The sequence below is a fragment of the Myotis brandtii genome, unplaced genomic scaffold (genome assembly GCF_000412655.1).
Source record: "Myotis brandtii unplaced genomic scaffold, ASM41265v1 scaffold339, whole genome shotgun sequence".
Classification (NCBI taxonomy): Eukaryota; Metazoa; Chordata; class Mammalia; order Chiroptera; family Vespertilionidae; genus Myotis; species Myotis brandtii.
Genome location: NW_005363061.1, coordinates 163841 through 180461, shown reverse-complemented (window position 1 = coordinate 180461; position 16621 = coordinate 163841). Strand labels below are relative to the sequence as shown.

General features: G+C 44.1%; 1 protein-coding gene across 2 annotated transcripts in view; it reads left to right on the top strand.

Moving 5' to 3' along the window:
* Positions 1–378: 378 nt before the first annotated feature.
* Positions 379–16621, top strand: part of ACO2 (aconitase 2, mitochondrial) — a 41410-nt gene continuing 25167 nt past the window's right edge. The window contains exon 1 of one of the 2 annotated variants that reach the window (XM_005871362.1): positions 379–477. In XM_005871362.1, the coding sequence (XP_005871424.1) occupies positions 442–477 (36 nt within the window). In that variant the 5' untranslated portion in view covers positions 379–441. Of the gene's footprint in view, positions 478–690; positions 786–16621 lie in introns of those variants that run through there. The other variant, XM_014543834.1, reaches the window with a different exon arrangement.

Sequence of the window (16621 nt, the reverse complement as noted above, 5' to 3'; positions counted from 1 at the left end):
TCGTTAGAGTGTCGGCCTGCGGACTGAAGGGTCCGGGGTTCAATTCCAGTCAAGGGCACATGCCCAGGTTGCAGGCTCGATCCCCAGTGTGGGGCATGCCGGAGGCAGCCGATCAATGATTCCCTCTCATCATTGATGTTTCTATCTCTTTCTCCCTCTCCTTTCCTCTCTGAAATCAATAAAAAAAGGAAATTTGCACTTCGACAAGACGTCTTTGTCGTGTAGCTACTCCTACAAATGTTATGCAGATTTCTCCCCTCTTCCATGTTGGTTGCTAACACGGGAGCTCCGCCCACTGCGCTCGCGGGCTCTGGAGCCTCAGTGGAAGCCCCGCCTTCTACGTGACGCCTCTTGCCTCAGGCCACGCCCCTTGCCCGAAGGCTTTAAATTGGTCGTGTGGCACGTCACTTTCACGCGACCTCATCTTTGTCAGTGCACAAAATGGCGCCTTACAGCCTCCTGGTGACCCGGCTGCAGGTGAGCGAGCTCGGGGCCCTCTGGGTTCACGGGGGCGGGTGCCTTCCAGTCCGCCTGCGGCTGTGGGCGAGGCCGGGCCGGCCCGACCGGCGGTGACGTTTTGTGTACCTGTCGCGGCCGTGGGCCCAGCGCCCGTGCCCGGTCCTCCAGTGCCTGAGGTCAAAGCGTCCCCGCTGTCAGCTCTCCCGGCCCTGCCCCCGCCCTGCGGGAAGTGTGGGTGGCGGCCGTGGCGGCCGGGTGAAGAATGGAGGCATTCTTTTTGAGGACGGCACTCCCCTTCCCCGTAGGGTTTCTCTCGGTCCCTCAAGGTGAGGACAAGGTGACTGGGGGGCATGGGCATTGCTGAGCCCGCTAGGCCCGGAGCTTGGAGGCCTCACTTCTCACCTCTCGGCAGCGGAGACTGCCGGCGAGGTGCATTCATAGCCGCCGGGTCTGGAGGCTGGAGAAGAAACGAGTGACCTGGCCCATCTGTTGCGGATTCTGTGGAATTCATGGCCAGGAATGAAAGGGGGGTCTTCAGGCCCCGGATGTAGTAAATAGTAAGAACAGTAATCTCTCACGTTTGCACAACAGCGCAAGATTGTTTTAATTGCTGATCATGTTTTAAGCCATATAATCACCTGGTGAAATGATTATTCTCATTTGATAAGGAAGGAAATTGCTAGAAAGTAGGTGAAAGTTGCTGCTGTCACCGGAGTGGCCTGAGCATCTTGTCCTATAGCCCCTCTGTCCTCCTTGTTCATGTCAGCCTGTCCTCACCGGACTTTCCGAGCCACCGTGCGATTTTTGAGCTGACATTTATGTTTTTGAGAGTACCAGAATGGAGTATTTTGAGCTCACAATTAGTGGCTTTCCAGCTACTAGATGAAAGGGTAAAGAGACTCAGCAGTTTGACCTTGACTCTCCTGTTATGAAGCATCTAGAAAACCTACTGTAACTGCCAGATGGGCTTTTCACTTCTAACGTGACAGCCTTAGGAAGGTGTGTACGCGGTGGTTCAATGTCTAGCATGTATTTTGTTAATAAAAATAAGGCAATTGTTTGTAAACATTCTCAGAAAGTCTTTTAACTTTGCGAATCTACTTTGAATCAAGTAGCACAACTTGGATTTAAAAAGAAATTGTTATATGCTGTACTCAGCAAGCATTATGTTACTAGAAGTTATTTTTTTATTATTTTGCTTAAATTTAAACCATATGTTTAAAGTTAAATCATTCATCTTAAAAATACTTCTGACCTCTCAATTCTGGGCAAAGACAAGGGATTTTCCCTAATTACCACTTCAGATCTTTTGATTCTCCAGGTTAACACTGTAGAAATACTGTAGTTGTTTCTTCCTGATCCTGCTGTCCCATGATGTAGTGAAGTCAGGAAAGATTATTTAAGAAAAATGATTACAGACTTAGGGAGCATGGAAGAAAGGACTAATGTCATAGTATTTTTTAACTGAAAAGGAGTTTTGGAAAGCATGATGTTAGATCAATGTAGAAAGAGATCTGGGCTATAGTTTATATTCTGCCCTGATCCTGTGACCTTGAACAAGTTACTTCTGTATCCTAGTTTCTTCATCTGTCATTTGGCTTCCATTCAGATTGTTATGATGATTGTTATACAGTCATGAGACAGTTTATGATCATCATGTAGTCCAACTTCCTCTTTTACAGATAGACAAAATCCAAGACCTTAAGAGCCTGGGTGACTTCCAGGGACAGAGTCAGGATTAAAATTCAGGTCTGTTCATGAAGATGAATGAACAACATTATACCACACTACCTCCTAATAGCCAGGCTGTGTTAAGTAATGGCCAAATGGCCAGCTAACACTGCCCTCTGATACCTTGTAAATTTATCTCTTTCGTGTTTAGCTCCATTGGAGATGTGATGGAACTACCTTGGTTGTCATGTCTGCAGAACTCTGTCTATGCATTAAATATTTTCCTACCTCATTCACCACATATTTACTGAGCACCATGGCTTGCTTCAGATACAATGATAAGCAAAGCAGACAATTCCTGTCCTCATGGAGTTTCCACTATATTATAATGTATTCTACTTCAGAGAACCTTGGAGATCTTTCTCAGCCAAAATATTTTTCTTCTGCCCTTGACTGGACCAAAGGTGAAGGTAGATAATAGAGTGATGGCAATTATAGTACCACTAGCTAACATTTACCTTACTGTGTACCAGTAATCTCACATGACCCTGCGAGATAAGGCAAACCTATTCGCCCTGTCTTATAGATAAAGAAACAGGATTAGAGCAGAAGCATAATGTAATGGTTAAGAGCATGGATTCTTGCATCACACTACCTTATTCGAATGCTGGCTCTAATACTCACTAGCTGTAATGTTGGACACCTTACTGCTCCTCTCTATGCCTGTTTCTTCACCTGTGAGATACAGATAATAAGAATACTTCAGACTGGTCTAGTAATCATATTATAGTTGCAAAGTATTTAGAACCTTGCCTGCATGTAGTAAGTGTTATTAAGTAAAATAAAATAAACTTGTCTAGGGCCTTATCACTAGAAGATGTCATTTGAGTTAGCACCTTTCTGTTCCAAAGCCTAAGGCCCCAGCCACTGCACTATTCTGCTTTCCTTTGGCATCAAGATTCAGCCTGTTTCCCAGGGTACCATTAATGCTCCATAAGCTGAGAACGGTGTTCTTTAAATTGAAAGTGTTCTATCATTTGACAGTACCTGCTACCAGGTAGTAAAATTAGAAGCAGAGTGAAGAAAATGGAGGTGAAATTTTTGAAAATCCACATTTACTTTCTGTTTTTTAAAATTTTACTTTTCTGTAAAGGGCTGTGGGTGATAAATAAAAGGAGTCAGGAATTTGCAAATACATTTCTTAGGTGTTTGGTTTTGCCTTGAGGTTCTGGGGTGCTGAGTTCTCATGTGGCTTTTGGGATGCCGTGTAACCTTTGTCTGTAAATCTGAGATGGCAGTTAACCACGAAGAGACCTGACGTTTGGCAGAAGTTAGAAGTGCCTCTATAAAGTGCCATGTAGGTTTCATGTTCACTGTAGTGTCTTCTCAGATGTCCTGTAGTCAACTGTTGATTTGAATTGAGTCAATGAGTGATTGACTGGATGAATAAACAAACTTCCAATGTCAATTTGAGAGAGGGGATAAAATCACTGTCTTGAAGGCCAGGGGAGCACACCATTGCCTTTTGGACCAGCTGTTCCCAAAACATTTATTGAAAGTTTACTATACGCTTAGTGCTGTTCTAAACATTGGGAGTGCAATAGTGAACAAGCATAGTGGAACTTGTACTGTAGTTCCGGAGAGACAGAAGAGGAACAAGTAGACAAATAGAATGCGTCTACTAAGGGCTAAAAGGAAGATAAAATAGGATAGTGTGGTAGAGTAGGGGTGGGATGTGGCATGGCTTTAACCGGGGTAGTTGGGGAAGGCCTCTCAGAAGAGGTGACATTTGAGCTGATACTTCAATGATAAGAAGACAGGTCTCTCAGCGTTTTGGAAGGGAAGACTTCAGTTAGAAGGAGCAGCATGTATAAAGTGCCTGAGATAGGTATGAGCTTAATGTGTTGAGGATAAGAAATAAGGCCAGTGGTTGCTATGTTGAGAGGAAAGGAAAGTCCAGGCAAGAGGTAGCAGCCAGAGTCATGGCTCTCCTAAGGATTTTGAGTTTTACTCCAAGTGAAATGAAGCTTTTAAGCCAGTGATGGCGGACCTTTTGAGCTCGGCGTGTCAGCATTTTGAAAAACCCTAACTTAACTCTGGTGCCGTGTCACATATAGAAATTTTTGGATACTTGCAACCATAGTAAAACAAAGATTTATATTTTTGATATTTATTTTATATATTTAAATGCCATTTAACAAAAAAAAATCAACCAAAAAAATGAGTTTGCGTGTCACCTCTGACACGTGTGTCATAGGTTCCTGTTGTGGAGCAACAGGAAATGATTTATGGTTGAGAAAAATCACTTAGTCTGCTGCTTGGGTGACGGACCACAGAGAGAAAAGAGGAGGCAGGGAGACTAGTATGGCTGATGGATTAACCAGGGAGTGGTGAAGGTGTCTAGGACTCTGGTGCTGGTAGTGGAGATATTTTGGAGGCACATGGGTTGAATGCGGAATGTGAGGGATAGGGAATAATTAAGGATGACTCCTAGGTTTGGGGCTTGAACAATTGAGGGATGGATGAACTTGAATTCAGTAGTCATGTGTTTGCACAGCACTTGTAAAACTTAGGTGTGGGCCGAAGCTCACTTATAAATTCTTGATCTTTTTAATCAGCTCTCAGCAAGTTACCTGTATTTTACAGGTAAGGACTCTGGGTAGGGCCAAGTGTCTTGCCCTAGGGTCCCTCACTTGAGTATGAGCATCATGTGCGAGGTGAGCCTTGTTCTGTCTCAGGCCTTATTCTGGTGCCTGGTGTCTCTAAGAGGCCATCTGGGAAGTATTTAAAATGAGTGTTGCCCTGGCCAGTGTGGCTCAGTTGGTTGGGCATCGTCCTGTGCCTAGAAAGGTCACCGCTTTGATTCCCGTTTAGGGCCCGTGCCTGGGTTTCTGGCTCGATCCCCGGGTGCAGGAGGCAGCTGATTGATGTTCCACTCTCACATTGATGTTTCTCTTTCTCCCTTTCCCTCTTTCTCTAAAAAAAAAAAAATCAATAAAAAAAATATTTTTAAATGAGTGTTAATGCGCCCGGCTGGCATGGCTCGGTGGTGGGGTGTCAACCTATGAACCAGGAGGTCACACACAGTTCACTTCCCTGTTAGGGCACATGCTGGGGTTGGGGGCTCAATCCCCAGTGTGAGGCACGCAGAAGGCAGCCGATCAATGATTCTCTCTCATCATTGATGTTTCTATCTCTCTCTCCCTCTCCCTTCCTCTCTGAAACCAATAAAAAAATTTTTTAAAAAATGAGTGTTAATGCTTGAGCAGTCAGTCTTCATTGGCTCAGCTTTGTTTGACCCATCTGGTTTGGAAGCAGTGATGTCTCTGGGCCTGTCAGCATGAAGGAGGTTAGGGGCTGCAAGGAGGCTGCTTGTAGTCTTTAAAACACAGTGCACAGAATGTCAGGAACCTGAGGGTTACTTCTCTACCACAGACTCACTGTGAGGCTTTAAGCAAGGTCTCAGCCTTCTGTTTAACCAGAAAGGTTAAGTAGTTGTCTGAGGTCACAGGTTACACATCTGCAAAATGGGGCAATTAATAGCTACCTTCCCATTAAGAGAGGGTCCTGAAGGCCTAATAATACTTGAAAAGTTCTTTAAACTCTAATGCAATATAGAAATTTGTGAGTAGTTTCTGGTGTTATTTTAGAATTGGGCCACTTCTAACATTGACAAAGGGACAGACTTTTCCTCAGATTGTTCCAGAATGAACCTGTAGAAACTCTTCTTTATTTTGGGGGGACTTGAAAGGTATGAAGAATGGTTTTCTTGGTTTCATTCTGCGAAGCTTGGGCCAAGGGAAAGGGCACCAGCTTTGGAGCCAAGACTGGAATTCCATCTTTGCTGTGTGGCTCTGGGCAAAATAGTTAATATTCTAGAGCCTCAGTTTCATAATTTGTAAAATGGGCACAGTATCTTCTGCCTCGGATGATAGTTGTGAGTACTAAATGGGACTGCATGTGTAAAGTATTTGAGGCAAATCTGGCGCAGGGTATAGGCACTTGGTGAATGTTAGTCTCTGTCCCTAGCCCTGCAGATGGCCTACAGACTCCATGGCCCCAGCACTTACCTTCAGCTCATATGTTTAAAAAAGACTGGCTCTAGGAAAGTTGCGTGTTCCTTCAGTAATCTCCATGGATACTGGGAATGTACTGATTATTCAGGAAAACCTTTTGGGTACTGCTCATAAGAGAGTTGGGAGAAGAGGTAGAAATGAATCCACTGGCTTCCTATTTTTTTGTTCTCTAAGTTGAAGGACAACATTGAGAAAATGAGCTCTTGAATTGCATTTACACTATTTTCATAATTAAATGTTAAATTCCTTGGGGATTTTAGGGGCAGTAGGAGTATTTCTGTTTTCGACTACAGAAATGGAGATGGTTTCTGATTGGGAACTTTAATTCTGTGGCCAGTGCTGGGAGGAGGTACCTAAGGGTCTCAAGAATTCCTTTAACCCCTGCCCCCAATTCAGTGTTGGGCTCCTTCACCTTCTGCTGGATATTCGTGGTGTTACTGTTGTTTTTGTTCACGGAGAGAGCTACAGAGCTGGTTGAAGACAAGGGCTTTGCCTGTGAAAGAGCTTATATACATGCTGGTGAGGAAGAGATCACTCAATTGCTATAATAATACACTGGGCTGAGGTAAGGGGAGGGACTGCATGCAGGAGGGGCTTGCTCCACCCTGGACCACCCTGGACCTTGGCAGTTGCCCTGGCACATGTAGTCAGGCCAGTCACTGAACTAGATCTTGTTTTACAAATACTGCCTGTTTGTCCCTCACAACCACCCTGAGCAGTAGGTATTGCTTTCAAGATGTAGAGACTGAGGCCCAGAGAGGTTAAATAGTTGTCTGAGGTCACAGCTAGTACAAACAGCCAGATTGTGAATGCAGATCTGTTTGGCTGCAGAATGCAGGCTTTCTACCACTCAGCCAAACTGTTTCCCCAGAGTCCTCCCCTGGGGGTAGAGAGTGAAACTAGACGTCTGTAGAGTAGGCTAAATAGAGGGGACACGGTTCGGTTGGCTCCATGCCCTGTCTGAATGTATGTCTGTTTGGGACCGTGAATGCCTTCTGCTCAAAATACCTGCAGAGCTTGAGAGGGAGAGGCTAAGCTGTGGGTCAGCCGCACAGGCTGCCTCCTGAGCTCGAAATAGTGCGTTGGTGCAGAGCTGCTGCCTGGGGGCCTGAGTAGGGCTGGGAATTTGCATGCGTTTCACTGTGTGCCTGGAGTTTGCTGCTGACGCCAACAGCAAAGGAGAACTAGACAGATGAGTTATTCTGTCAACTGATTCCTTAAAGGAACCCCCTGCTGCCTTGGAGCCCATTAGAGGCTGTGACTCGGAGAGACACTACTCCCTGTCACCTTTCCAAGTCTCTGAAAAAAGGACTGCATCACTTTTGTGCCTGCCAGTTGCATAGCAACCGAGCTAGCTCATTGCCTCCCTGCAGGAGGGAATTGTTTCACTTTGGATTCTTAGGAGAGGTGCCAGGTATCACCTACCAAGGGTGGGAGAAAATTGTTTGAAACAGCGGAGGTGTGGGAATATGCTTTTTCTTAGGAAGGTGTTGACTGACATGCATTCCTGTGTTGTTCACCTAGGCAGTGCCCACCTGAGGCTTCCCTGCTAGGAAGAGCTAGGCAGCAGGTTGCTGCAAGCTGTGTGCCTGAAGGGTCATGGTCAGAGGAATCAGGGTCTTAGCTACCCAAGACCTCGAGGTCATCATCCTGCCCGATAAGGTAGTGCGATCCCACCACTGGGCTAGGCCTGTTTAGGTTGGATGACTCCGTGCTAGGCATTCAAGGATAGGAAGAGTGGATAAATGAGACGTTTTCAGTCCCATTTCCATTCTGAGATGCGCGTCCTGGTGTTTATGACCTTCTGGTGTTTGTTTGGTGGTTGGGAAGAGAGTACAAGGCATAGTGGGAAACAGCAGCCTTCCCATTCCAGCCCCCAGAGGCAACCACTGACGGGAATTTTGTGTGCATTATTCCAGACTGTTTTCTCTGCATTTCCAAGCAATACATTCTTTCTACTCTTCACAAGATCTCTGCTCTCTTATTCCCATTTTACAGAAGAGGAAACTGAGGCTCAGCTGGCGGAGCTGAGATTCTAAGCCAGATGCATCCCGCTCTAGAGTGGATGCCCTTTCTGTAACTTGGCACTGGGGTTGCAGTGTTTCTGCCATGGACCTGGCCAGGTCCGAATGTGGCTGGAGACTTGTCTCTCTTACAGAGGCAGCTGCCTCCAGAGACCGGGCCTCCTTCAGGAGCCCCGCTTGTTGGGACAGCTCACTTGCTCGGAGTGCTAGTGCCCGCTGACACGTTCCCTAAGGCAGTGCTGGCATAGGCCGTGCTTCACAGGATGGACAGAAGGTCAGACTGGCCCAGCCAGGCTGGCCTCCTGCCTGAGAAGTTGTTAGTTCCTTTGGTTTGGACTGTTCTCCGGATACAAGTGGTCCCAAGGGAAGACACCGTCCCTTGAGATGAGAGAGCAGCATGTCTGACCTTGGCCAAATGGGGAGGCCAGAGTTCTGAGTGGGTGTGCATGTGACATGCCCGGGTGGGCCACTTTCCCATATGCTGTGTCTCTGAAAGGCACTGAAGGCTTAGCACAGCCTCTGCCACAGGCACTCACTACTTGAGTTTGAAAGCATTAAATCATTGCTCTGCCTTCATCCGTTCTGTCACCAAGTATTTCTTGAACAACTGCTGTGTGTCAGACATTGTCCTAGACTCTTGAGTATACAGAGGTGACCAGAATAGACAAGTTTTCTGCCTTTGTGCAACTTACATTTTAGTGGAATTTACTTTCTCATCTGTCTGAGTCACCATTTTCTCATCCAAGCTAGGAACACAATGACCGGTAATAATCCCACGGGCACAGTTGTTGGGAGGGTAACCTTGTGATCTTGCCTGGCACAGTTTCACTTTGTTTCTTCTTCTTCTTTTTTCTTTCATTTATTTTCTTTTTAAAAAAATATATATTTTATTGGTTTTTTACAGAGAGAAAGGGATCCGCAGGCTGACGCTCTATCCACTGAGCCAAACCGGTTTCGGCTATTTTCTTTTTAAAAAAATATATATTTTATTGGTTTTTTACAGAGAGAAAGGGAGAGGAATAGAGAGTTAGAAACATCGATCAGCTGCCTCCTGCACACTCCCCACTGGGGATGTGCCCGCAACCAAGGTACATGCCCTTGACTGGAATCGAACCTGGGACCCATGAGTCTGCAGGCTGATGCTCTATCCACTGAGCCAAACCGGTTAGGGCCTTTCATTTATTTTCATTTCATTTCTGGTCTAGCTCCCCAGGGGGGTCAACATTGAGTATGTTCCTTCCTTCAGAGTTTGTCCTGTGTCAGTAAATGCAGGATCAGCAGAGCCTTTGTTAATCCTTGGGGGCCCTGGAGATTTGTAACCATCCAGCAAGGAAGGGGACCCTACAAGACCTGGGAGTCACTCCACCAGAGACACTGAGAGCCCACTAAACAGGCTGAGAGACACTGTCGGGAGCGTGTGAGAAGGGCATGGGCTCAGCATTCCCAGCTGTGTGGCCTTGGGCAGGCCACTTCCTCTGCATCTTCAGGGCAGTTAGCGAGGCTGAGCTCTTTACAGTGTCACTGGCACCGAGCAGGTGGCAGCTGACATTTACCCAAAACAGATCGGAGAGCATCTGGCTACTGGTCACCCTGATGGGAGACTCCCACCCAAGTGTAAAATTAGGGAGTTGGTTTATGGCAGAGGAAGCCCTATAGGGATGCTTAGATTGGAGAAGACACAATTATGGTTTTCAACAGTTTGAAGGGCTAAAGTGTGGAAGAGTTGCTAAATTAATTTGATCTGGTTCCAAAGGACAGGGCTGGGAAGGGTGTCTGGCACTGGGCTGGGTACTTTCACATAGGTACTCTTTTTAAAAAAAAAAATTATTTTTATTGATTTCAGAGAGGAAGGGAGAGAGAGAGAAAAAAACATCAATGATGAGAGAGAATCATTGACCAGCTGCCTCCTGCACGCCCCCTACCGGGGATCAAGCCCGAAATCCGGGCATGTGCCCTTGGCCAGAATAGAATCTGGGACCCTTCCGTCCGCAGGCTGACGCTCTATCCGTTGAACCAAACCGGCTAGGGCAGTGGTCGGCAAACTGCGGCCCCTTGTGTGTGGCTCTTCCACAAGATACCACGTGCGGGCGCACACGAACAGTGTGATTGAAACTTCGTGGCCACACTCAAGGGGACAAAGAGCCGCATGTGGCTCGCGAGCCGCAGTTTGCCGGCCACTGGGCTAGGGCATAGGCATTCTTTTTTAATCCTCACTGCAGCCTGTGAAGGTGTTAACTCCACTTACAGATGAGAAAAGCAATGTTTCGAGGGTTAAATAAAACCACACAAGGCTACAGAGCTTGTTGGGCAGAGCTGGGATTTGAGCTTAGGCCTCCAGCACTAGAGTCTGTCCTCTGAGAGAATGGAGGCACGTTTCCGTTCAATATAAGAAGCATTTGTTGTAAAGTATTAGGCCTGGAATAGACTTTCTGGAAGAAAATGAGCTTCTTAGCCTAATCTTGTCGAATCGGGTTATGGAGTTTGCCAAAGAGAGGTTTTCTGCCTTGAGGCTGCCCTCCTCCCCTCTATTCTAAGAAAGTGAAGGGTGAACACTAAGTGAAAGTCTGTCTTTTAGATAAGAGCCTGGTGTTTATCCAGGAGAATTTCACAAGGCCAGAGACTTGGGCTCCAAGTATGGGAAAAAATTTTCCATGTCCTAATTGTTGTGACATCTGGGTTGGATGGCCTTATGGGTGAACTTAGGAATGTCTCTGGGCCCTTGGGCCAGGTTGAACTGAGCACTGAGTATGTTTTACTTTTTGATTTAGGAAATAAAAACAAAACCCAAGTAAGTTATTATTTTTTAAAAATATGCCCAAATCATCATTCTTTTTAAAATAATACTGATTTGCTGGGGGGTGGGAGTGGCCGGGGAGGGGCTGATGGGGAAAAAAGGAGACATGTGTAATACTTTAAACAATAATTACAATAATAATAATAATACTGATTTGGACTACTCATACCCAGCCAAGTGATCAGCATATTATAAGACTCAGTGATACCTACTTTTAAGGTAAAATTAATTTCTTATCTTTTTTCTTTTTTTAAAATTTTTATTTATTGTAGTTAATATATATTTTTTACTTTTTGAATGTATTGGGGTGACATTGGTTAATAAAGTTATATAGGTTTCAGGTATATAATTCTATAATACATCATCATGTCAAGTCTCCTTCCATCACTATTATCCCCATACCCCTCTTCTATCTCCCCCCACCCCCTTTTCCTCTGGTAATCACCATACTGTTGTCTGTGAGTTACTTTTTAATTTTTATTTTTTTTGTAATTCTTTCACCTTTTTCATTATTTTTTTTCTTGTTTATAAAGGTACTTGTAAGAAACTTGGAAAATACAGAGGTATAAAAAATTAACATTTTGGTAAATTTCCTTCCAATGTTTCTTAAGTTTTACAATTCAAATTAAAAACATGTACAATAAATAGTACATTTATAATCATACAAGTAGCAATGAGAACATTATAAATATTTGAAACACAACTGACAAAGCTAAAATCCTCCTTTTCTATCAGGCCTTGATTGAATTTCCTCCTTCCCTACGAGTAGAAGCACGTCAGTTGGGGGTGTGTCCTCTGAGGTATAAATCTACATACATAAATGTACATACAGAAGTACAGAGTGTTAAAGCACTATGTTGTACATTTTATCTATAACTTAACAATGAGTCTTGGGGATTTTTCCTAAAGTGTTGTACAGTATTCCACAGAATGGATGAAGTATAACTTTTTGTTTCATTTGATTGATTTGAGAGAAAGAGTGAGAGAGAGAGAGAGAGAGAGAGAGAGAGAGAGGGAGGGAGAGAGAAACATTGATTTGTTGTTCCACTTACTTATGCATTCATTGGTTGATTCCTGTATGTGTCCTAACTGGTGATCAAACCTGAAACCTTGGCATTACAGGATGATGCTCTAACCAACTTAGCTACCCGGCCAGGGCTAAAACATAACCTTAAAAAAAATAAACGGACATTTATGTTGTTTCTAATTTTTTTTTTTTTAATATATTTTATCCCCCCCCGCCCCAAAAGCCGACGCTCCATCCACTGAGCCAAACCGGTTTCGGCTGTTTCTAATTTTTTAACTATTTCACTTAATGGTGCTTTGAGCATTCTCCCCCCCCCCCTCTTTTTTTTCTTAATTTAAATTCTTTATTGATTAACTAAAAATATAAAAATATTATGTAAGTCTCCTTTTTCCCCCATTGACCTTTCCCCGCCCGCTCCCACCCCCCAGCACATGCCCTCATCCCCCTACTGTCTGTATCCATTGGTTGTGCTCGTATGCTCATTGAGCATTCTTGCAGCTGCCTTGTGTATAGGTATGGAGAAGTGGAATTTCTAGGTCATTATGTTGTTACTAAGGTTTTTGTGGAAATATTATGTAAGTCTCCTTTTTCCCCCATTGACCTTTCCCCGCCCGCTCCCACCCCCCAGCACATGCCCTCATCCCCCTACTGTCTGTATCCATTGGTTGTGCTCGTATGCTCATTGAGCATTCTTGCAGCTGCCTTGTGTATAGGTATGGAGAAGTGGAATTTCTAGGTCATTATGTTGTTACTAAGGTTTTTGTGGGGTTTTTTGGTTTAATAAAGTTTTATTTTTCAAAATGTACAGTTGGTGAGACCTGTTGTTCCTGCATCTTCACCAACAGCTGGGGCATCTGCACATTTGGTGTTTCTGGTATAAATTACTTGAACTCTGTGCTTTGAAACTAGTTTAATAAGTCCTTTACTTAAGACAAGGGTGGGGAACCTTTTTTCTGCCAAGGGCCATTTGGATATTTATAACATCATTCGCAGACTATACAAAATTATCAGCTTAAAAATTAGGCCGCTATATTTGGTCAAACATTTAATTAACTCACCCCTAATGCCTTGGCAGGGCCAGACCACATGATTTCACCGGATGTTCCCCACCCCTGATTTAAGGAGCTTCTGAAGGGTTACCCTGGCCAAGGAGCCCAGGATCTTCATTCAGTGTCTGAGAGACAACAGCTGAGGGTTATAGTTGGGAACAGCTTGAGCTTATAGTTGGGAACTTCCTTTCAGAGTTTGTCATACGTTGCTTTGTCAGACAAAACTAGGTTATTGAGGTTGTCCCGAACTTTGTCTTTGGGTCACGTCTTCTTTTTGGCCTTGCCCCAGATTGTTCACTGAGTCTTTGTCTTTCTTGGCCGATGTTCCAGCATCTTTCTTCTTGTCGTCCTTGGGCAGCGTCGCACTGGAAGAGCAGCTGCTACCACTGCTGCCTCGATAAGAGCCGTTGTTACTGAGTGTTAATTGCTAGGCCCTGGTTGGGTAGCTCAGTTGGTGAGAGCATTGTCCCAATAAGCCAAGGTTGCAGGTTTGATCTTGGGTTAAGGGCAAGAAGAATTGCCTTTCTTATTTATGCATTCATTGGCTGGGTCAAGAAGCAGCCAAATGCATAAATAAGTGGGACAACAAATCAATGTCTCTCTCTCTCTCTCAAATCAATGATGATAAACAGTTTCAGTAGCTCTTGCCAGTTCTCACTGAGAAGACTTGACTAGTGTTCTCCAATTCAAGGCCACTCTCCCCCAAACCCTTGCTCATACTTTATGTTGTAAATCTTTAAATTTTTTGCCAGTTACTTTTGTATAATAGAGGTTAATATTCATGTTCTTTAGAAAACTCTGTCTTCATTCTTTTGCTTTTTAACATTGTGAAGTAGAACGCAAATTGCAGAAAATAGCATGCGTGATGCTTAAAAAGAAATATTTAAAAATTTTTCTGATTATAAAAAGTTAAAAGTTCTCCATAATTTCACCCTCCAGTGATAGCCACTGTTAACAGTTTGACATCTATTCCATTTTGATTTGATTTGATTTATTTTTTAGTTAACATTCAGTATTATTTTATATTTGTTTCAGGTGTACAGCATGGTGGTTAGATTCATTAATTTCTTTAACTCATTCAGGTCCAGGTCAGTACTTAGAATTGTCAGGAGATACTTGGGTTGAATGCTGGCTCTATTATTTTCTATCTGTGAGACCTTGGTCAAGTCATTACCCTTATCCAGACCTCGGTTTCCTCATCTGTTGTGGCACTTGTATACAGTAGGGCTGTTCATAGTGTTATAACTTGGCACTCAGTAGAGAGTGTTAACTATTACTACTGATGATTGTTATTACTTTCACTGTCTTTGCTTAGAAACCTCAGCCATGATACCTACTCAGTGTGGGTACCGTGGTACCAGGGCCTGTGTGGAGGGGAGATTCATTGTGGAACCAGTGTTTGGTGCCTCTCTTGGAATCACTGAGTGTTAAATACCACTGGGTATCTGTCATCGGGCCAGAAAGTGGTGGAGTGGTGGTGGTTATAGGTATCCCTGGATGGGCCTCAGGGAATTAATCAAATTGTGTGTTTTATGTATTTTCTAACTTTTCTCCATGAAATATGTCCTACTTTTTTAAATGGTAGGAAAAAGCCCAGTAAGTGCTACTTTTAAAAAAACCCAAAAAACTGCTTGTAGCAGTTTTGATCACTGCCCTGGTCTGGGTGTGTGCAAGAGGCAAGCAATCAATGTTGGCTCTCTCACATTGATGCTTCTCTCTCTCTCTCTCTCTCTCTCTCTCTCTCTCTCTCTCCTCCTTTCCTCCCTCCCTTCCTCCCTCTCCCTCTCTCTGTCTCCTCCCTTCTACTCTTTCTAAGAACTAATGGGAAAAATATCCTGGGGTGAGGATTTAAACAAAAAAGTTAACCTGTTTACACTCTAGCCAAAAGCATCTGAGACTAGTAAATGATTGATTTGTCTTCTTACCAGTTTGCTCGCACACGGTTAACCACACCTGCTCTGTATTTAACCCTGCTCAACACGAGAGAGCTGGTTGGTAAAGAAGAAGCAACATTCATCGGTTTAATTACTGATGTTTTCTAGCACCTCCTGTGTGTCAGACCTGGTGCTCAGGCCTGGGGAATTTAGTAACAAGTGAGCAGACACAATTCCTCCCAGAGGAGCTTACAAACCACGCAGACAGCTCTCACATATGAATGTCAAGAAGTAGTAAGTGGGAATATAAAATGGGCTCTCATTGGCTGGGAGTTCAAGAATGATTCTCTGAGAAAGTGAAATTAACTTGGAACTTGAAAGATTAATGAGAACTACCTAGACCAGGGGTGGGTAACCCCTGGCACGCATGCCAAACATGGCACCCAGTAACTTTTGCTAGCACGCGAAACCCTCTCTTATAATCTTCCATTTACAATTTTTTTCTTAATATCGACTTTTTTATTTTTCAGATAAATTCAGTGTAGGTGCATCTTAGATAAATAAATAATTTTACATAACAAGTTCTCTTAAAGACCATAGACATGGATTGACGAGAGAGGGGAAGAGCAATTTCTATGCCTCTGCCTTAACTCTTCCTGCCTTCCTAGATCCGACCAGTGTTTTGGTTTCATCCACATACGCTTGTGGATCTTTGTTCTCAGTGATGAATTTTGTTAAGTCTCGTTATAGGAGTAGCCTGACGGATGAAAGTAGTAGCTCACGCATATCTCTGAAGGTCACGAAATATAAACCTGATGTAAAATCTCTGTCATCAGTGATGCAGCAGCAAAAGTCCCCCTGCTAATATCAAACGGAGTCATAAAGTTTTCTGTCGGACTGTTAGTGTACATGTATACATTAAAAAATAAATGTATTTTTCATCATCCTATACTGTGTTTTTGTCTCTCGAATGAATTTTATTATTTCTTCAAGGTTCTTCACATACGTACGCCTTAAGAGATATCAAGTAGGCGTAACATGTTCTCAAAATATTAGGGTTGGCACGCAGAAGAATTTTGAGTCAGAGATTTTGCTGGTTTTGGCACGCACTCACAAAAAGGTTGCCCACCCCTGACTTAGACAAAAGGCATATTGGGGAGGGGTGGGCAGTTAATTTACAAAAAGAAAGCGATAGATCTGTATATAGACATTGGAAAGATGTATAAGACATGTTGACAAATGATAAAAGCCAGTGGCAGAACAGCTTGTGTAGTTTCTCATTTGTGTGAAAAATAGAGGCTGAGTGCTTGCTTGTGAATGCACTGGAGTAATCACAGAAACTGCGCCCAGTGCTTATGTAAGCTCCTGTCCTCACAATAGCTCTGTGTGGAAATGAGTGTTTAACGAGGGTTAATTGTCCAAGATGACTCAGACAGTAAATGGCGTGCCAGACTTCAAGCCCAGGTCGCCCCACTGGGGTGGCGGCAGGTTGTAGCTGCAGCTGCAGCGCCCTCGTCCTTCTGTGTACAGGCTGTTCGAAGTCCTCTGATGCGTCCTTGGTGGGTTCTTCACCCCTACCCAGTGCGGTAGAGAGCGAGGACCCCTTGGTGGATTTTGAGCTGGAGGACCAGTGGAGCTGAAGTCTGC